Source organism: Naegleria gruberi (genome assembly GCF_000004985.1).
Source record: "Naegleria gruberi genomic scaffold NAEGRscaffold_2, whole genome shotgun sequence".
Classification (NCBI taxonomy): Eukaryota; Heterolobosea; class Eutetramitea; order Acrasida; family Naegleriidae; genus Naegleria; species Naegleria gruberi.
This window is the reverse complement of record NW_003163325.1, coordinates 94,217-111,287: the sequence shown is the minus strand read 5'-3', so window position 1 is coordinate 111,287 and position 17,071 is coordinate 94,217. Positions and strand designations below refer to the sequence as shown.

The 17,071-nt window shown below is 33.6% G+C and overlaps 8 protein-coding genes across 8 annotated transcripts; 3 read left to right on the top strand and 5 right to left on the bottom strand.

The window, feature by feature from the left end:
* Positions 1 to 117: 117 nt before the first annotated feature.
* On the bottom strand, positions 118 to 999 carry NAEGRDRAFT_61748 (uncharacterized protein; the record flags this gene model as incomplete). Its single annotated transcript, XM_002682555.1, has 1 exon — positions 118 to 999. One exon carries the CDS (start codon positions 997 to 999, stop codon positions 118 to 120), a length of 882 nt encoding a protein of 293 aa, XP_002682601.1.
* A 267-nt stretch (positions 1,000 to 1,266) lies between these two features.
* NAEGRDRAFT_45350 (uncharacterized protein) lies at positions 1,267 to 7,131 on the bottom strand (the record flags this gene model as incomplete). The annotated part of the gene is made up of 2 exons (XM_002682554.1): positions 1,267 to 2,258; positions 2,745 to 7,131. 2 exons carry the CDS (start codon positions 7,129 to 7,131, stop codon positions 1,267 to 1,269), a joined length of 5,379 nt encoding a protein of 1,792 aa, XP_002682600.1.
* Positions 7,132 to 7,317: 186 nt separating this feature from the next.
* NAEGRDRAFT_61745 (uncharacterized protein) lies at positions 7,318 to 8,094 on the top strand (the record flags this gene model as incomplete). The annotated part of the gene is made up of 1 exon (XM_002682749.1): positions 7,318 to 8,094. The coding sequence occupies one exon, from the start codon at positions 7,318 to 7,320 to the stop codon at positions 8,092 to 8,094; it is 777 nt and encodes a 258-aa protein (XP_002682795.1).
* Positions 8,095 to 8,372: 278 nt separating this feature from the next.
* On the top strand, positions 8,373 to 9,519 carry NAEGRDRAFT_56585 (cell division control protein 2). The gene has a single exon (XM_002682748.1). The coding sequence runs from the start codon at positions 8,409 to 8,411 to the stop codon at positions 9,396 to 9,398; it is 990 nt and encodes a 329-aa protein (XP_002682794.1). The 5' UTR covers positions 8,373 to 8,408; the 3' UTR covers positions 9,399 to 9,519.
* Positions 9,520 to 9,595: 76 nt separating this feature from the next.
* Positions 9,596 to 10,135, bottom strand: NAEGRDRAFT_61743 (uncharacterized protein; the record flags this gene model as incomplete). Its single annotated transcript, XM_002682553.1, has 1 exon — positions 9,596 to 10,135. The coding sequence occupies one exon, from the start codon at positions 10,133 to 10,135 to the stop codon at positions 9,596 to 9,598; it is 540 nt and encodes a 179-aa protein (XP_002682599.1).
* Positions 10,136 to 10,658: 523 nt separating this feature from the next.
* Positions 10,659 to 11,240, bottom strand: NAEGRDRAFT_61742 (uncharacterized protein; the record flags this gene model as incomplete). The annotated part of the gene is made up of 1 exon (XM_002682552.1): positions 10,659 to 11,240. One exon carries the CDS (start codon positions 11,238 to 11,240, stop codon positions 10,659 to 10,661), a length of 582 nt encoding a protein of 193 aa, XP_002682598.1.
* Positions 11,241 to 11,995: 755 nt separating this feature from the next.
* On the top strand, positions 11,996 to 13,177 carry NAEGRDRAFT_61741 (uncharacterized protein; the record flags this gene model as incomplete). Its single annotated transcript, XM_002682747.1, has 3 exons — positions 11,996 to 12,056; positions 12,421 to 13,013; positions 13,118 to 13,177. The coding sequence occupies 3 exons, from the start codon at positions 11,996 to 11,998 to the stop codon at positions 13,175 to 13,177; spliced, it is 714 nt and encodes a 237-aa protein (XP_002682793.1).
* A 726-nt stretch (positions 13,178 to 13,903) lies between these two features.
* NAEGRDRAFT_45348 (uncharacterized protein) lies at positions 13,904 to 16,208 on the bottom strand (the record flags this gene model as incomplete). The annotated part of the gene is made up of 2 exons (XM_002682551.1): positions 13,904 to 15,294; positions 15,485 to 16,208. 2 exons carry the CDS (start codon positions 16,206 to 16,208, stop codon positions 13,904 to 13,906), a joined length of 2,115 nt encoding a protein of 704 aa, XP_002682597.1.
* Between the last annotated feature and the right edge of the window lie 863 nt (positions 16,209 to 17,071).

Sequence of the window (17,071 nt, the reverse complement as noted above, 5' to 3'; positions counted from 1 at the left end):
TTGGGAACCTGTGGTGCTGTAGTCTTTTTTTCTTTCTGTTGCTGTAAAATAGAAGCAAGTCGATTCTTGTTTTTCTATTGGATACTTCTAATTGTTTCACATATTATATACATTTATTTATTGTTGAATATTCTCATTGTAAACTAACCGCCTCCTTTCTTCCTCCTCATCATTAATAGTTTGCTGCTGAGAAACTTTGGCCTTTCCAAATCTATTAATGAAAATTCTTTGATACCATTTCATTTTCCTCACTGGAAAAACTTGTTGCAACAAAATTGCCATCAACAATGAAGGAATCATTAAAATGGAAACTAAAACTGAACCAAAAAAAATTAATAACCAAGTTGGGATGGAATCTGTTGCATGTGTTGCGTAATATTTGAGAATTTGATTGATTTCTTGTTTGGTTTGGGGTTCAGATAGTTTTGTAATGGTTGCATTGATAATTTCTGAAACAATTGTGGAAAAGTCAATGTCATTTTGTTTGAGAGATGATTTGACAGTTTCAATAACTTGTTGATTAGTGAATTGTTGGGCCATTTGATTAATGATTGGTTGGGAATATTGTAATGAGTTTTGGAATAATTGATTGAATGGAATATTATTGAGAAGTGTTGAAATATTTTGAGAGATTGCTGACATGGCATTATTTGTCACTGCAGTGATTTGATTCTTGTTGAGTACGTCGATAATGGCTTGTGAAACTTGAAATCTGATATTTGTTGTTACATTGTTTACAACATTTTCAATTGCTTGTTCCAATTTTTTGAAGAGTTTTTCGAAAATATTCGAATCAGCTAGAGAAGGAAGGGAAAACCTTTCGTCCACAGATCTTCCGCCGGTGTGATGAGGATTATGATTAGGATGGTGATTGTTAGGCTCGGAGAGTGCGGTTGTTAGTTGAAAGAAACAGAAGAGAGCAATTATAAACAGCAATCGAATACAAATTCGAATAGAATTGGTGTTTGTAGAAGTTTGATAATTGTTGTTTGAATGCATTTTCTTCTTGGAAAATATCTAAATAGTTGCTTTAGCTAATTATTCTAATATTTTGAATAGTGTTTTGAATTGAATAGATGTTTTGATATATTTGGTAAATTTCCATTTAAAACTGAATCGAATTTCATCACAAATCAACAAAACCAAAGAAATTTTGTTTATTGGCCCTTCATGGTTGCCATCAAGTCCAATAATTCCGTTTGGTGAGATTTAGTAAGTTGTGAAAATGCCTTTTTCATGTCTTCCAAATCAGATTCAGTTTTGAATTTACCACCAGCAAACTTTGCCTTTAACCAGTGCTTGGTATTTGCAAAGAATTTGGCGTATTGATCTGTGAGTCATGACATCTTTATCAGAATCTGATTTCAGTTCTTCCTCAGAGTCTTCAACTTCAGATTCCTCTTTTTCTGGTTGTTTCTTTTCTGGTTTCTTTGTTTCCTGCTTTAATTCTTGCTTCTTTGGTTGTGGTTTCTTGACTGGTGTCTCTTCTTCTTCCTCTTCCTCTTCTGATTCTTCAGATTCTTCATCCGATTGAATTACAATAGGATTCTCCGCTGTTTGTTTCAATGTGGCACTTGTTACTGGACGAGTAGCCCCTGCCTCATCTTCTGAATCACTCACAGAAGAATCACTATCATCACCACTTGTAATACTTGGTGGAGTAATTGGTTTTTTCTTCTTGGATTGAGGTGTTAAAAAATTACTTGTTGGTTTTCTCTTTTTAGGTGTTTCAAAAAGAGCAGTGTTGGACTGTTCCTTATCACTATCTGGTGGTGAGAGGTATTGTTCTGTTTGTTGATATTTTTCTTTCAGTTTAATTTTTTGTTTTCGTGAACAATCCAATTTGGCAAATACTACTTGTTCATCAGTGAAAATATCACTAGCTTTAAGTTGTGTATTCCACAAGCCCAACTCTAATCCCAAGTCGGAATATAAACGAGAAAGAGTAAAGGCATCAGAATTGTCAAATTCAAAACCTTCCGTAACTTTATCATAAAATATCGATTGATATTGTCTACATATTGTTTGTTTGACATCACCAAGCGATAAATTATGTGGAAGAATACAGCAAAAGTTTCTGTCCAACAATTTAGACGTAGAGTTGGACCTATTTACACCGGCTAACTTTCTATAAAATTGATTTCTCTCTAAAAGTAACGAACTGATCGTTGAAGGATTTGTTGTTGAGGATGGAAAAGTAATGTTATTATTATTGTTATCATTATAAGATGACGATGATGAAGGAAAACCATCGGCAACTACACGGACAAAAAGTCTTTGCATTTTTTTGTGTTTTTTATTTTAGTTTTGGCGCCATTTCATTCCATCATTTTCTGGATGTGTTAAACGCAAAAAGGTTTGGATTTAAGGTCTTAATTAATTTAATAAGATATCTTCTAGATCTAAATTGTCCAATGCAAAATCTCTGACCATACACGTGACGTTCATAACTTGTTTATCACTTCCACGAATATTGAATTTGAAAAGGGTATTCTTGAGTGTGGAGATGAATTGTTGCATCAAATAATTCCATTCCTCAGGAGAGCAAACAAGAACTGAATCCAAATAGATAAAGTTTTCTAACTGCTCTAAATTGGTAATAAATTTGGTTCCAACAATGATAGATCTGATTAATTTTGTCATGGTATCCACATTCCTCGAATTGAATAAATTCATTCTAATTTCTTCAACCCTTGTAGTGAAATCATTGGATTCATAATTTTCATGTATGATCTTTCCCTCACTTACAAGAGTTTTAATCCATTCTGGTATGGTTTCTGACTGTAAAATGTCTTGCAAGTTGAATTGATGAAACCCTGCATTGTTTGCCTCTTCAAAATAGAGACAGTTAGCAAGCTTGTCAAACATGTCCTCTGTAAATTTAATGGAATAACACTCTTCCTTTGTTTCAATGTAGAGTTTTACATAAAAAGAATATGTATCCTCAGCTCTCTTGTAGCTAATATTATTATCCTTTGGATATACATACGTCTCAATAACATTGTATCCTCCATCCAATAATGTAATTTGAATTTGGTGATCGCCATCAATAATTGGATTACAATTAATTTCTTGGTCAAGACTGAAATCATCCTCCATGTCATTATTGCTTGATATTGACTTTCGAGGTGTTGTATAATCTTCCTCTCTAAATGAAAATTGGTCGATAACACTTTCTAGTGAAAGGCATTTTTCCCTATTGTTTTTCAAGAAAGCATTAATTTCACTGGATGCTGACTTGAAATGTTGTTTGGTTGCTCTTTCAGAAATGAAAGTTTGTTCATTGGCAAAGCACTTGATTCTATTGTTAGTTTCATCAAAGTCTGAATAGGTAACATTTGCCATATAATAAACTTTTCCTGGAGTTAGGAACCATCTAAATTGTTTCTTATTTGATTCATAATATCTAACTTGCATAATTATTGGATTTTTAGAATATGAGGATTCTGAAATATTGAAAGAAGTAGAATCTACAAAGTAGAGTAACTTTAGGGTACTTTCTTTTTCTCTCTGCTCGATTTCTTTTGTATAAACTAGTATTCCTGCAAAATCGAATTCGTTATTGTGCTGTCTGCAGTCTGGATTTTTCACCTGAGTAAAATTGATACAACTTCTTGGTACATAGCTATAGACCTTCATTTCTTCATCTGTCAAGTCCTTCCAATTTTTAACAATCTCCACTTTAGTATGAGAAATTGCTGAAATTGACTTCATAACTTGACTTCCACTTTGCTTGGATGATCTACTATTATAAATGTCAATAATATTTCCCTCTTGAAAAGATTCATTGTCTTCATCTGCAATCCATAACGTAATAATCATTTCCTTATCGTTCATCGTTACACCAGGATTTTTCGAATAAGGACAGCAATCACCCAATCTAACAGTTACCATAGCAGAGACATTTCTATTGAGAGTTGGATGTTGATCCAAAGTGGTTGTTAATCTTTGAGAAACTCTTGATTGAATCTCACTCTCAATGTTACGTTGGTAATTCTCTAAATTTTGGTGTTGTGTCTCATTCAATTGGGCATAAAATGATGACTCATCTCTGCATTCTGATAAGAGCTTGTAAAGAACAGATCCCTCATAAATTCTCTTGATCGGTGTTGTGATATTTTTCTTAGGTCCAATAATTTTCTTCTTTTCTTCATCGTAATAGGTTGGTTGAAGTGTAGCCATTAATTTTTCTCTTTCCTTCTCATTAATAGCAGAGATGTAATCTTCAGCTTGTTTAGTTCTAATGATTGTCGAGACAGTACCACTTTCGTCAGTGATTTTCTCCAAGAACTTTTGTGGATACACTCTTTTAACAATGGCTCTGATACAAGGAATATTTCCTCCATTGCTTTGAATGGATTTGAATGAAACTTTGAAAGGCATTCTTCCGTATTGGAATCCTAATGTGGTATCCCAGTGAGCCTTTCTAACACCATTAATGCTCAGCTTTAAACATGCATTTCCAGGCAACTCCAAAGGAGGAGCAGGTTCAAAATTTTCAACAAAAGATGCTCCTACAATTCTCAATTTTTGACCTATACGTATCTTGCACCATTCCAAATACCTGGATAGTTGTTCATCTAATTTTGCCTTCATACTGTACCAACCATCACTAAGTTCTATAGTTTTACATTCTTCCATATCGTTATCGTTATTTGATAAAGATGATACCATCAGAACCATGAATTGACCAGGAGGAATGTCCTTTTCAGCAATCATTTTCAAACATGATCTTTTTCCTTTACAAAATTCAACATTATACCTATAAATTAGTTGTCCTAAAACCTTTTCAGGAGTCAAAAATGGAAAAGACTTGTCATTTGGGAATGTCCTATCGAGACTTGCCAATTTCCAAACAATCCACCTATAGTGATTTTCAACCCAATCAGTTTTTACAACACTTGTTTTAGCACCAAAATGTACTAATAACCGTTCATATTCTTCACTTCCAAAATTCACTACTCTTTTGTTTCCATTAAGGCTCACTATTGCTTCTATCATTTCATTTGATACTTTGAAATCATTCAAATTAAATTTAAATGTCTTGGCGGAAATGCTAGTCATTGTTATTGAATATTGGGATACTCCCTCTCTCTTAATCTTCTCAATAGGTAGCTGTTCACATATTCCCAAAGTATTTATCCTTCTTTTTACATGAACTTCCTCCTTTGAATCAGATTTGTGGTGTTTTACAGGTACCCAGCTTGGTGCTGTTATTGGTGTTGTGTCAGAAGTTTTCTTTGTGATACTAATTGACGAAGAAGAAGAAGTGGAAGCTGACCTCCTTTCACTTTCACGTTTTTTAGCTTCTTCAAAACTTTCCTTCGATTTGATTGGAGTTACAAATTTCTTTTGCTTTTTCTTTACAGTTTCATTGATTCTATTTGTAGGAGTTTCCTTCTTAGTGTCACCTTGCTCTGTGGTAAGAGAAGCAAATGGATTCTTTATACTTCTCTTCGTAGCAGGTGTTTTCTTATTAAGTGAGCTACCAACCTTACTTGGTGTTTTAAATATGTCACTATTATTACTAGGTGTGGATAATTCAATATTTACATTATTCTTTGAAGGAGTTTTGAAAGTACTAGACGATTTAGACGATACGAATCCATCTGTTGCAGGTGGACGATTATTGGCAACCTGAAATCCATCAGTTTCGGCAGGAGTGCTTGTGTTTGCCTTTAAAAACCCAAATGTCTCTGGTGGTCTATTAGATGCAGACAAAAATCCTTCAGTTGGTGGTGGTCTATCTAGGGCGCTTTGAAAACCATCTGTGGCAGGTGGTCTTTCATCTGAAATATCCATCTCATTTTCGTTAGTTCTATTCGAGGCGGATACAAATCCATCTGTTGGTGCTGGTTTGTTTGAAGAGGCTGAAACAAATCCAAAAGTTTCTGAAGGTCTATTTGAGGCAGAAACAAAACCCTCAGTTGCTGCTGGTTTTTCATCGTCCTCCTCTGGATGATAGGTATACTTGGAGGCCGGCCTGGCAGAAACAAATCCAAATGTTTCGGATGGCCTTATTTCAGTTGGTGAATCAAATTTAGTTTTTGGTTTAGCAGAAACAAAACCTTCAGTTGCTGGTGGTTTTTCATCGTCTTCCTCAGGGTTATATGTATACTTTGTTGGTGGTCTAGCAGAAACAAACCCAAAAGTCTCTACTGGTCTATTATTTGAGGCAGCTGACACAAAACCATCTGTAGCAGGTGGTTTTTCGTCTTCCTCAGGGTTATAAGTATACTTTTTGGAATCTTTGCCTGCAGTGACAAATCCATCTGTAGCAGGTGGTTTGTTTGAAGAGGCTGAAATAAATCCAAAAGTTTCTGAAGGCTTGTCAGTGGAGGCAGAAACAAATCCATCTGTTGCTGCTGGTTTGTTAATTTGATAATTTTCTTCAGTTTCTGATTCAAAATTGTCTCCATTTGCTTTCATAAATCCAAATGTTTCTGGTGGACGTTTTGATGGAGCTGCTGAAACAAAACCCTCAGTTGCTGCTGGTTTTTCATCGTCCTCCTCTGGATGATAGGTGTACTTTGTAGGTGGTCTGGCAGAGACGAATCCAAAAGTCTCTGCAGGTCTATTATTTGAGGAAGCTGAAACAAATCCAAATGTTTCTGAAGGTCTATTTGAAGCAGCAGACACAAAACCATCTGTGGCAGGTGGTTTTTCACTCGATATATTTTCTTCATCCTTACTCGATGAAGTTAATTTAGCAGAAACAAATCCAAATGTTTCTACTGGTCGATTATTTTCATCTATTTGATCGAATTTTTGTTTCTTGAGAGGATTTTCAATAATCGGAGAAAGATCGGTAAGATCCAAATTTTCCAATACATCATCGTCATCCTCAATTTGAGAGTATTTTCTACTATGTGGTTTTTCCTCATAATTATCAATATTTACATCTTCATCATCGTTAAATCCTCCCAAATCATCCAACAATTCTTGTGTATTATTTAATTCGGCAGGCTGTTGTTGCTGCTGTTCTTCGTTATTTTGTTCATCATCCAATGCTCTTAATGTATCGGAATTTATAGATAAATTATCATCTTCATCAACCACTTCCACAGTGTGTATGTTGACAATTTGATCTTCGTCTGTCATCACATTTTCGTTCGTTGTGGTGTGTGACATTTTTTTCTAGAATTTTAAACTAAAAATACCTTGAAAATTTCCACTCACAACTGGATAAAAATTGGCGCGTTAAAATTTGTTGAAAACTTATTCATTATTGTGCAATGTTTAAGATTGTTATCTTCATTTATTACATTAAAAAACCCTTCAAAAACATCAAACTGACAATTAACAGCCATCTAAAAAATGTCATCATTCACTTTACCTTTGATGTTTGGCATTTTGCTCATCGCATCAACCATTCACTGTTTTCCAACCTCTATGTTATCTAAAATTTATCAACCACACAATCAAGCAATTTCCTTCTCTACCAACAATCTAGACAATTCCACCTTCACCTCCCGATCACTTTTATTGGGAGATTTATATGGATTTGATGGACAATGTTCAGGAAGAAATGTTTCACTAGTTCAGATTGTTACCTCTTCAAATCAGATTACTCTTTCCTCCTATTGGAGTAATTCTGATCAAATTGTATTGAATCATTGTTATCATGTGAAGGATGATTATCATCTGTGTCAATTTTCATCAGCATTAACACCAAGCAGTGTTGTTGTATGTATTAAATTAGATGATGATATTCAAGATGATGATGAATTTGATTTGGCTATTAATTTTGATATTGAAAGTTGTACTTCTTTTGATTTTCAAGCAAAGTGTCGTCTTGATTCGGGAAGTGTTGTTGGTATGATTGTTGAAATCAAGTATCCGGGTGATAATTCAATCCGATTGAGAAATTATGCTATTGCTGCCTTGATTATTCTCATCATGTTGTGTATTTGTTGTTTGATAAGTGCTGCAATGGCTGTCTATTGTTGTCTTATTAAGAGAAGAAGGGAGAAGTTGAATCAACCATTCAATAATAATGCAAATACTTATAACGAGGATGAAATTGATTCGTCATCAAGAAGAGAACGAACAAGTGTTGAAATGACGAGTCAGAATAATGAAGATGATGAGTAATTATATTCATCATCTCTTAAACTTTGTAAATAATTATCTGTCTTGATCAAGAGTCGAATATTATATCCTTGAAGATACGGACCAGTGAGAAAGAACCTTTTGTGAGCCTACTAATCCATACAGCAACCGTTACATATTAAAAAGCATCAAAATTTTCAAAACAACAAAATACTGTCTGCAACGAACTGCTTTTCAAAAACCGTTACGTATTGTAACTCGCGCCAATATAAAACCCAAACCGTTACACATTTTCAAAACACATCACAGCAAAAAAAAAATCCAACAACAAATCAAGCCTTCCATCCTCCATCATTATGACTTCCTTGTCCCTACCACAACAACAGCAACAACACTTCTCTGCTGCAGCAAAGGGTCTTGCCCGATACGATAGACAAGATAAATTAGGTGAAGGTACCTATGGTGTTGTATATAGAGCAATTGATCTTACTAATAAGAATGTTGTAGCCATCAAGAAGATCCGTTTAGAACATGAAGATGAAGGTGTACCAAGTACCTCCATCAGAGAAATTTCCTTGTTGAAGGAGATGCATCATCCAAATGTCGTTAATTTGATCGAAGTTATTCATGGTGATGATAATTTACATTTAGTCTTTGAATTTATTGAATTGGATTTGAAGAAGTACATGAACGAATTTAAGAGAATTGAAGGTGAAAAGAAGAAGAGAATACCAATTCCAATGAGCATGATCAAGTCTTGCCTCTATCAAACTCTTAAGGGTATTGCTTTCTGTCACTCTGCTAGAATTATTCACAGAGATTTAAAGCCACAAAACATTCTCGTCCAAAAGACTAAGGATAATGATTTGATGCTCAAATTGGCTGATTTTGGTTTGGCCAGAGCTTTCCAATTGCCATGTGGTAAACTTACACACGAAGTTGTTACTTTATGGTACAGAGCACCTGAAATCTTACTCGGAAGTGAAAAGTATTCTACTCCTGTTGATATCTGGTCTATTGGTTGTATCTTTGCTGAATTGGTTAATGGTACTGCCTTATTCCCAGCTGATTCTGAAATTGATATGTTATTCAAGATCTTCCAAAACCTTGGTACTCCTAATGAAGAAATTTGGCCTGGTGTTTCATCTTTGAAGGGTTTCGCCAGTTTCAATAACAAATTCCCAAAGTGGAAGGGGAATCACTTACCTGCTGTCTGTAGCAGATTGGACGATTGTGGTATTGATTTGCTCACTCGTATGTTAGAATACCAACCAAACAAGAGAATTTCTGCCAAGGAAGCCCTCAAACATCCATTCTTTGATGATGTCGACAAATCCAAGTACTAGATAACAGTCAATTTCACAAACACTCACAACAAACCAACACCAACAACACTACACACTAAGTTCAAAGACATCAATTCGTTTGTAGCGAATTGATAGTCCAATAAATCTTGTACAAATAATTATTAAACTTGAAAATCGTGCTTATCGAGTTTTTCATTAGCTGAATTACACACAATCTTACATTAATATATTTATAATTAATTTAATAATTCTTTTATTGAAATGGATGTTCTGATAATCCTCTTCATTGTAGTGCTATTTGATAATTCAGATCTAGAATTATCAAGTATAGAGCTTGTTGCAAGAAAATTGCATAATGGTACAATTGAGTCAGCATTCGATTGATTTGAAGTTGAAGAGTATTCATTTTCTATTGAACAATTCACCTTGTTTTGATTCCTTCTCACTTGTTTCTTCTTTTTTGAAATCATGGATTGTTGTTGTTGAGCTTTCGAAAAATCACATGTAACAAATTGAGTCAATACATGTTCATAAGGTTGTAATTTGGAAGGTGAAAACACATGTGTAGATAACATTTCAGTGGATTTTACAATCATCATGTGTGTATTGTTATTATTAGTAGTAGATGTGGATGTTTTGACAGGTCTTCCTCTTTTCTTTGGTTGTTCTTTTTGTTGTGTTGAATTCTGACATGTAGTTGAGTTATTGTTGGAGTGTTGTTGATAGTTAGAATTTGATGTAAATTCAATGATGGAAAACTTGTTATAATTTGTCATGGTTTTGTTGGTTGCTAGTGTTTAGTTTTGTTTCTTTTTGAAAATTAAAAGGCAGACCACATTCATTAGGTCGAATTTATCGTGTTGACAGATGCCGAAGGAATATTGTGTGAATATTCACCACCAACTTAGAAAGGAACGACCTTTAAAAAAATAGGATTCTTGAGAAGGAGATCATGCTTCTACTAATTTGTCCTTTCAAAATCTTAAATTGGATGTTGTAATCGAATATTGGTCAACTTGGTGTTCCACACTTTCCAAAAATACAAAGAGATGGTTCAAACATGGTTGGTTACAAATCATGAAATTTATCATTGTTCATATTCTCTCTATTTATTAGAAATAGAATCCGTATTTAGAGTTTAAAATTACCAATTTTCATCCAATTAACAACATCATTAAATTCCTTGGTTCTCAATCTATTCCTTATAATTGCCAAATTATCCAAATTATTCAAATGTCACACAATTTAAAATTCCATTTCGTTTGCAACACATGCCGCTGACCATCACATTCATGATTATTAATTTAATAATTCTTTTATTGATATTGAAGTTCTTATTATTTTTCTCTTAATTGGCAAATCAAATGATGAGGACGATAAAGATGGTGGCAATGGTGATATTACAGAATTATTGATTGAATTAGTTGAGGATGATATTGTTGAGAAAGTTAAAAGTGGAGTGATGGAATCAATGGATGAATTTGATAAGGATTGATTCGATCTAGTTTCTTCACTCAATGTTTCTCTATTATTTTCTCTATTACATTTTGTAATGGATTGACAATGTTTCTTCTTCTTTTCAATTTTTCTTTTCTTGTTCAAAATTGGTGAAAATTCATTGAAAAATTGTTTCAATTCATTTTCATAGGGTTGTAATTTGGAAGGTGAAAATGTGTGTTGTTGTGTATTGAATAATTCTGTCGATCTGACAATCATTTGAGCAGCACCACCAGTTGTTGTAGTGCATTTCTTCTTTGAAGGTCTTCCTCTCTTCTTTGGTATTTGATTTGTCGAATGATTATCATTATTATTATTGGTTGCTGTTGAAAAATCAACAATTGAAAATTTGTTATACTTGAACTTGTTATTGTTCAACATCATGTCTATCTATTAAGAATATTCTTTAAAGTAAAAATATAGAGTAAGAGAGGGTGGATAAAAGAAACACTGTTGATGTGTGTGTTCTTCTTATATTGTTGGTGTTGTTTTTTTGTATCAAATGTCTAGTTCAACTAATCAGCGGTTGGGTTTTAAGGGTTTTTTTCGTTAGAGGTGTTGTGTCGGAGATTCTTAAAGAATATTCATTTCCTTAATAGATGCAATTGGAATGTAAGAAAATTATTGCTCAGATCTGAAATGTAAGATTGGAAGATTATGCTAAAGGACATGTAAATGAGGGATTCTCATTGTGATACTTTGTTGCAATTGTAATTTTGTAATTGTTGAATGGGAGTCTTAATTTGATATTGAATACAAATAAGGAAGAGTTGATTGACTTTAGTGGAATTACAGTGGACATTAACAATCGAATCATGGAAATCCATCATGACAGTTGTTAGTTGGGAGCTATACAAATTGTAAACAAAGAGAATTTGGATTACCTTTTTTATCGAATCTATAATTTATTGGAAAGGAAAGTTTCTATTTACAAGTGTATCATTAAATGCCAGATCGTGAGATGAAAATTTTAAGGATTTGGCAATTATTGAATAAAGACTTGATGTTATTTGAAAAGATTTCAAAGTTGGCTCAATCTTCAGCTAATTATCAAAAGATTGTTGTTTGATTTCTTGTGTTGTTTCAAAATAAAGCACTTTAAAACACAAAAAAGTTGTTTTGCCAAATTGCTTAAAATCATGTGCGAAGCCAATCTCCAGACGTGGCATTTCTTGAGAATTGGTTTTGTAAGCAAGAGAAGTACTCCATTTGGATCCATCTAGGTGATTCTGAATAGAACTAATACAAAAATTACAATGTTGAGAATACAGATTAATAAGAAGAATAATTTGGTAAGCTGAATATATTACTTGTTTCTTATACAATTCTTCATGTATTTTGAAGTAAACTAATACTTTCTCTTATCAAGTGGAATTGATGGATTTCTAAACAACAAGAATGAGATTACTTGGATTCCATCATCTTTACATTTGCGGAGTTTTAATGTTTTGGTTTGGAACAAAAAAAATGCTGTGGAGTCATAGAACGAAATGTTTCGTATTAGTATTATTGACGATAATGGGTTGTTTATTTGTGTTTAATTTACTATTCAACATTAAACAAGTTGAAAAGTTTGCTGCTATGAAGGCACTCTATCTAGAAGTTTCGAATACATTCGACCACACTAAACTCGGAAATTCACATTCCCAGAGAGGTAACATAAAACATCAAATATCGGAAGAAACTAACAACCTATCCAAATCATCATCTTCTTCATATGAAGACGAAGAAATGGAAGAAGAGACAGCAGAACTCTACGAAGAACCTGAATTTGAAGAAACAAATTCCGAAAGGAAACTTTTAAAACAGTGGACAGCTCATGATTGTGCAGTAGATATCTTGATACTAACCTATCCAAGAACGGATATTAAATATTCTTATCTTTCGTCTTCAGTTTCGAGTATTTACAATGAATTGGAAGGAACCATTTTCAAACCATGTATCACAGTTTTTAATAATTTACCTGATATGAGGAAGGAATTGGAAATTGCCATACCAGAACATATTCTCAATTCTGGAAGATTTAGAATTCTGGAAAATCAAATAGCAAGTTCAATTTTCACATCTCACTTGTTGAATGCTAAAAAGAGAAATCATGCCAATAATTTCTATGATATGCTTAAAATGTTTGTTGCAGTTTCAGATATTGATAGGAATGTAATATTGATGGAGGATGATTTTATGATCTGTAACGACTTGTCATCTCATTTGGTGAATGTTTTCAATTTGGCTTCGAATAGGGATGAATATTCTGGTATTAGATTTTCATTTGGATTAAATGGAATTATTGTACAGAGGAGAGACATTCCTTCAATAATTAAAATGTGTGAAAGGTATGGATTTAGAGATTTTCCAATTGATGCTCTGATTGAGGAATTTCTTGATAGGAAGAATAATTTTGGAAAGGTGCATTTCAAATCTAGGCAATTATACACTTATCGATTCCAATTAATGCAACACATTGGGCTGATATCTGCTGTAGGCAATAATAGACCTGAGAATCAATATAATATTGGATTTCCTCATTGTTACGAGACAATTGTGCATGCTGGTTTATTGCACAATTTTGATTTGAATAATTGTCCAGATTCATTATTCTCACCTTGTAAAAAGTCTAAAGAATCAAAGGAAGGATCTATAACGCATGATATTTACGAAATGCCAATCAAAACTCCTACTCACAAATATAATCTTGCCACATTGAAAAATGTTGAAAGCATATTGTGTGATGCAGATGAGGATTGTACAACTTGTTGCGGACATACTTATTCTACGTGTAGTCCTGAGTTTTTCCCTTACATTAATCATTGTGACGAGCTGTCAAAAGTAGTGAATAGACCATGTATTTGTAAAGTTGAAACAACAGAGGGTGACTCAATCTCTCCAAGTATTGATGCTTTGAGTAATGAATGTATAATAGGTTATAGACCAAGTAGGTTTAAATGTGAAAATAGGCCTGAACCAGGTTCAGGAACAAGAAGATTATGTCCTTGTCAAAGGAAGAGGCAGCCTAATTTTACAATGATTCGCGATCAATTAAAATCCTCCTAATCATCTAGGTTAATAACACTAGAGAATGAAATTGTCTTTTTTGGTGTTGTTGGTTCAATTATTGGAGCAATAACTGTTTCCTCTTGTTTTGGCTTAATGGATCTGACAGGTGGTTTTTCTTCGTCCTCAATCAAAATTACAGAGTTGTTGGTATTAATATTGGATTTACGTTTCTTTCTTGATGGTGTAACAGTCACTTCATCATCAAGCGAAATGACCTCTCTAGGTGTTGGTGTATTAGCTTTTTTCAAAGGAACAAGAGGTTCCATCTTTTTTTTTGGGGAGTCATTATTGTAGTACTCGGTAATAACATTTGTAACTCTTCCATTATGATCTAGAGTTTCTCTAGTTATTTTTCTTGGTGTTGAATGTTGTTGCAATACTTGTTGAGGATTGGAAACAACATGTTGAGGAATATGTACATGATCACTAGTTGGAGGATCTTTGTGGATTGTTGGAAGGTGGCTAGGTTTGACGTCAACTAGTTTGGGAATGGTATGATTTGAGGAGGAGCATGATGATGATTGATCAGAAAGTCTATCTATTGTTTTTCTTACTTTTTCCTCGTTTTGTAATGTTTGATTTTTGATTCTTGCTTCTGAAGCTCCATAAATTATTGTTGTTCGTTTCAAATTTCTAGTTGATTTAGTTTTACAGCAATTGAATGAAAAGCTCTTTGTTTGTTTTCCAGTAAAAATTTCGAGTTCGATAATTTTAGTATTTTCATATTTAGCAATATTATCAGCTGGGAAAAAGGTTGAATATAATGTATCAATATTAATTTCAATAAACTTGGAAGATCCTCTAGTAATTATCTCTCCATTCATTAATTTATCATTAAATTTACACTTGATATAGGGTTTCAATTTTCTATCTTGATGAATCAAAGTCTTTGGTTTATGAGAGGGCAATACAGATAAGTATTCCTGACTATCACCATCTCCACTGATCAACAAGGCTAATCTTGATTCTGGTGAAAGTCTAACCAAATTATTATCCTCTATCATATTAACTAGAATAATCGGCATATCACCCAAGCCTTCCTTCCATTCTGATGGTGTTTTTAATGTATGTTCAACAGCATTTAGCCTTTGTTGTTTTTGTGATGTGATTTTTCGTGGTGGTGTAACATTAGGTGATAGAGCAACATTATTCAAAATACTATTATTATTACTATTACTATTATTACTATTTGATGCAAAAATGGGTGATGGATTATTGTTGAGGGTTGAATTTGATGATCGGAGGCTTGTTGTTGGAAGTAATTCCGAATGTTGCTCAAAAAACATTCTTGCCAAATCATTCATATGTTCATATCGGGTGAGTCTAAGAAGAGGACTCTGATTACTGGATTGATGATTCCTATTTGATGACGAAGAAGAACCAGCTGGTGGCGGTTGACAATTTCGTCTCATTTTTTTTAATGATTTTTAAAATTCGATTAATTTTTAGATTTTGTTATTTGCACAATAGCTCCTTAAAACACCAACAACAAATGGACAATGCCACAGACTTGGATAATCCATCAATATCTAAACTTAACAACACATCTCTTGTAGCCTCTATTTTTTCCTTACCATCTCCTTTACAGGCCATCAATAGAACCACTAGACTTTCCAACTCATGCCCACTTATTTCCAAGTTCGCAACTTGCTTCTCATTCAAGCCAACACCATATTTCAATACTAGTTTAATGTGCTCAGGGGACCAATGTTGTGGCGTGCTTTTGTCAAGCTTGAATTGACCTATTTGCAACTCACCTGTGGCTCTCTTTAGGGTTGGAGTTGTAAATTGTTGAAAAGGAATATAAGGATACATCATTTTTTGGTAGAATGGGAACGAACAAAATTGAGGAGAGTACACCGGTAATTGAGAGACTGATGGATCAATTTCTGGTTGGTAAAATGGAAATTGGACTTGTTGTGAAGGTAGATGTGTTGGCTTTGAGAGATTTTGGAGAAGTTCTTCTTCATCTGCTCTGAATATCAAATCGGATTCTGATAATTGAGAACGATGGAGAGGAATTGTTGATGAGCTGAACTCACTTAAGGTTCTTCTTGAAGCCAATTCATTACTAGCTTGGATATGCTTCTCTTTTCCTGAGGAGGCATAGCTCTGACCTGTTCTTCTTGCCTTTATTGAAGTGTCTCCAACAAACAGAGGACGTAAATACACAGATTTGGATGATGTTGGTGGCCCAATTTCTTCCTTATGCAATTCCTCGTAATAGTTTTCGAAACTATTTTTTATAGTTTCTTCCAAAAGTTCCCAATCCAATACTTTTCCATATGGATTTCCCATTACAATTTTAATAATGTAGCATTTTCTCTCGTCATCATAATCTCTAAGTACCCGTCCATGTAATCCAACAAAAGAATTCTGCCATGTTGTTGGCAAAAAACTTCTATTTACTTACATTTTCCAAACTCTTGACAAGTTTACTCTTTAGACCTTTAGGTAAAGTATTAACGTCTTTCACATTCAACAAGAGAGTGTATTGTCTATAATCACTCTTTCCTACCATTTTTTTTAAATACTGTGGTAGGGGAGTTGCTTTGGATGAGAAAATATTTAAGTTAGCATGGATTAAGGTAATTGTCACTCTATTATCTGTGCCAAAAATTCTGGTGTTGCGAGATGAGGAAAATAGTAACCCTTTTGTTCTAAAGTGTTTATGGAAAAACTTACGGGATTTTCTAACAAGTATAGGTGAGGAAAATGATCTTGGAGATTTTGGAAATAGTTTTCCAAAAAATTGTTGTTTCTCAATTATCATCGGATTTAACAATGCTCGCATTGAAAGTGTTTGTTTTATTGTTGAAATATACATGATTGTTGAAAAAATGAAAAAAACTCGAATTGAAAAACATTCATCTTCAAGTATGGACAGTATTGTTATTAAACAAGATGGTTCTAAATGCATAAGTTAGTGTAATCAATGTGAGTTTTGTTTCCGAATTTAGATGTTGGCAACACCAATTTTTACATTCGTTTTTAACGTGAAATGAATATTCACCTTTGTTTTCGCTGGCCTTAAACTTATTAAGGACGGCAACTATTTGCCTTACGTACCTTATTTCCAAAAAATGAAATTTCTCGATCTCGCACATTCCAAATACATCAACGAAAAGTATTTATGTATAGTACGACATTTAATAAGGACT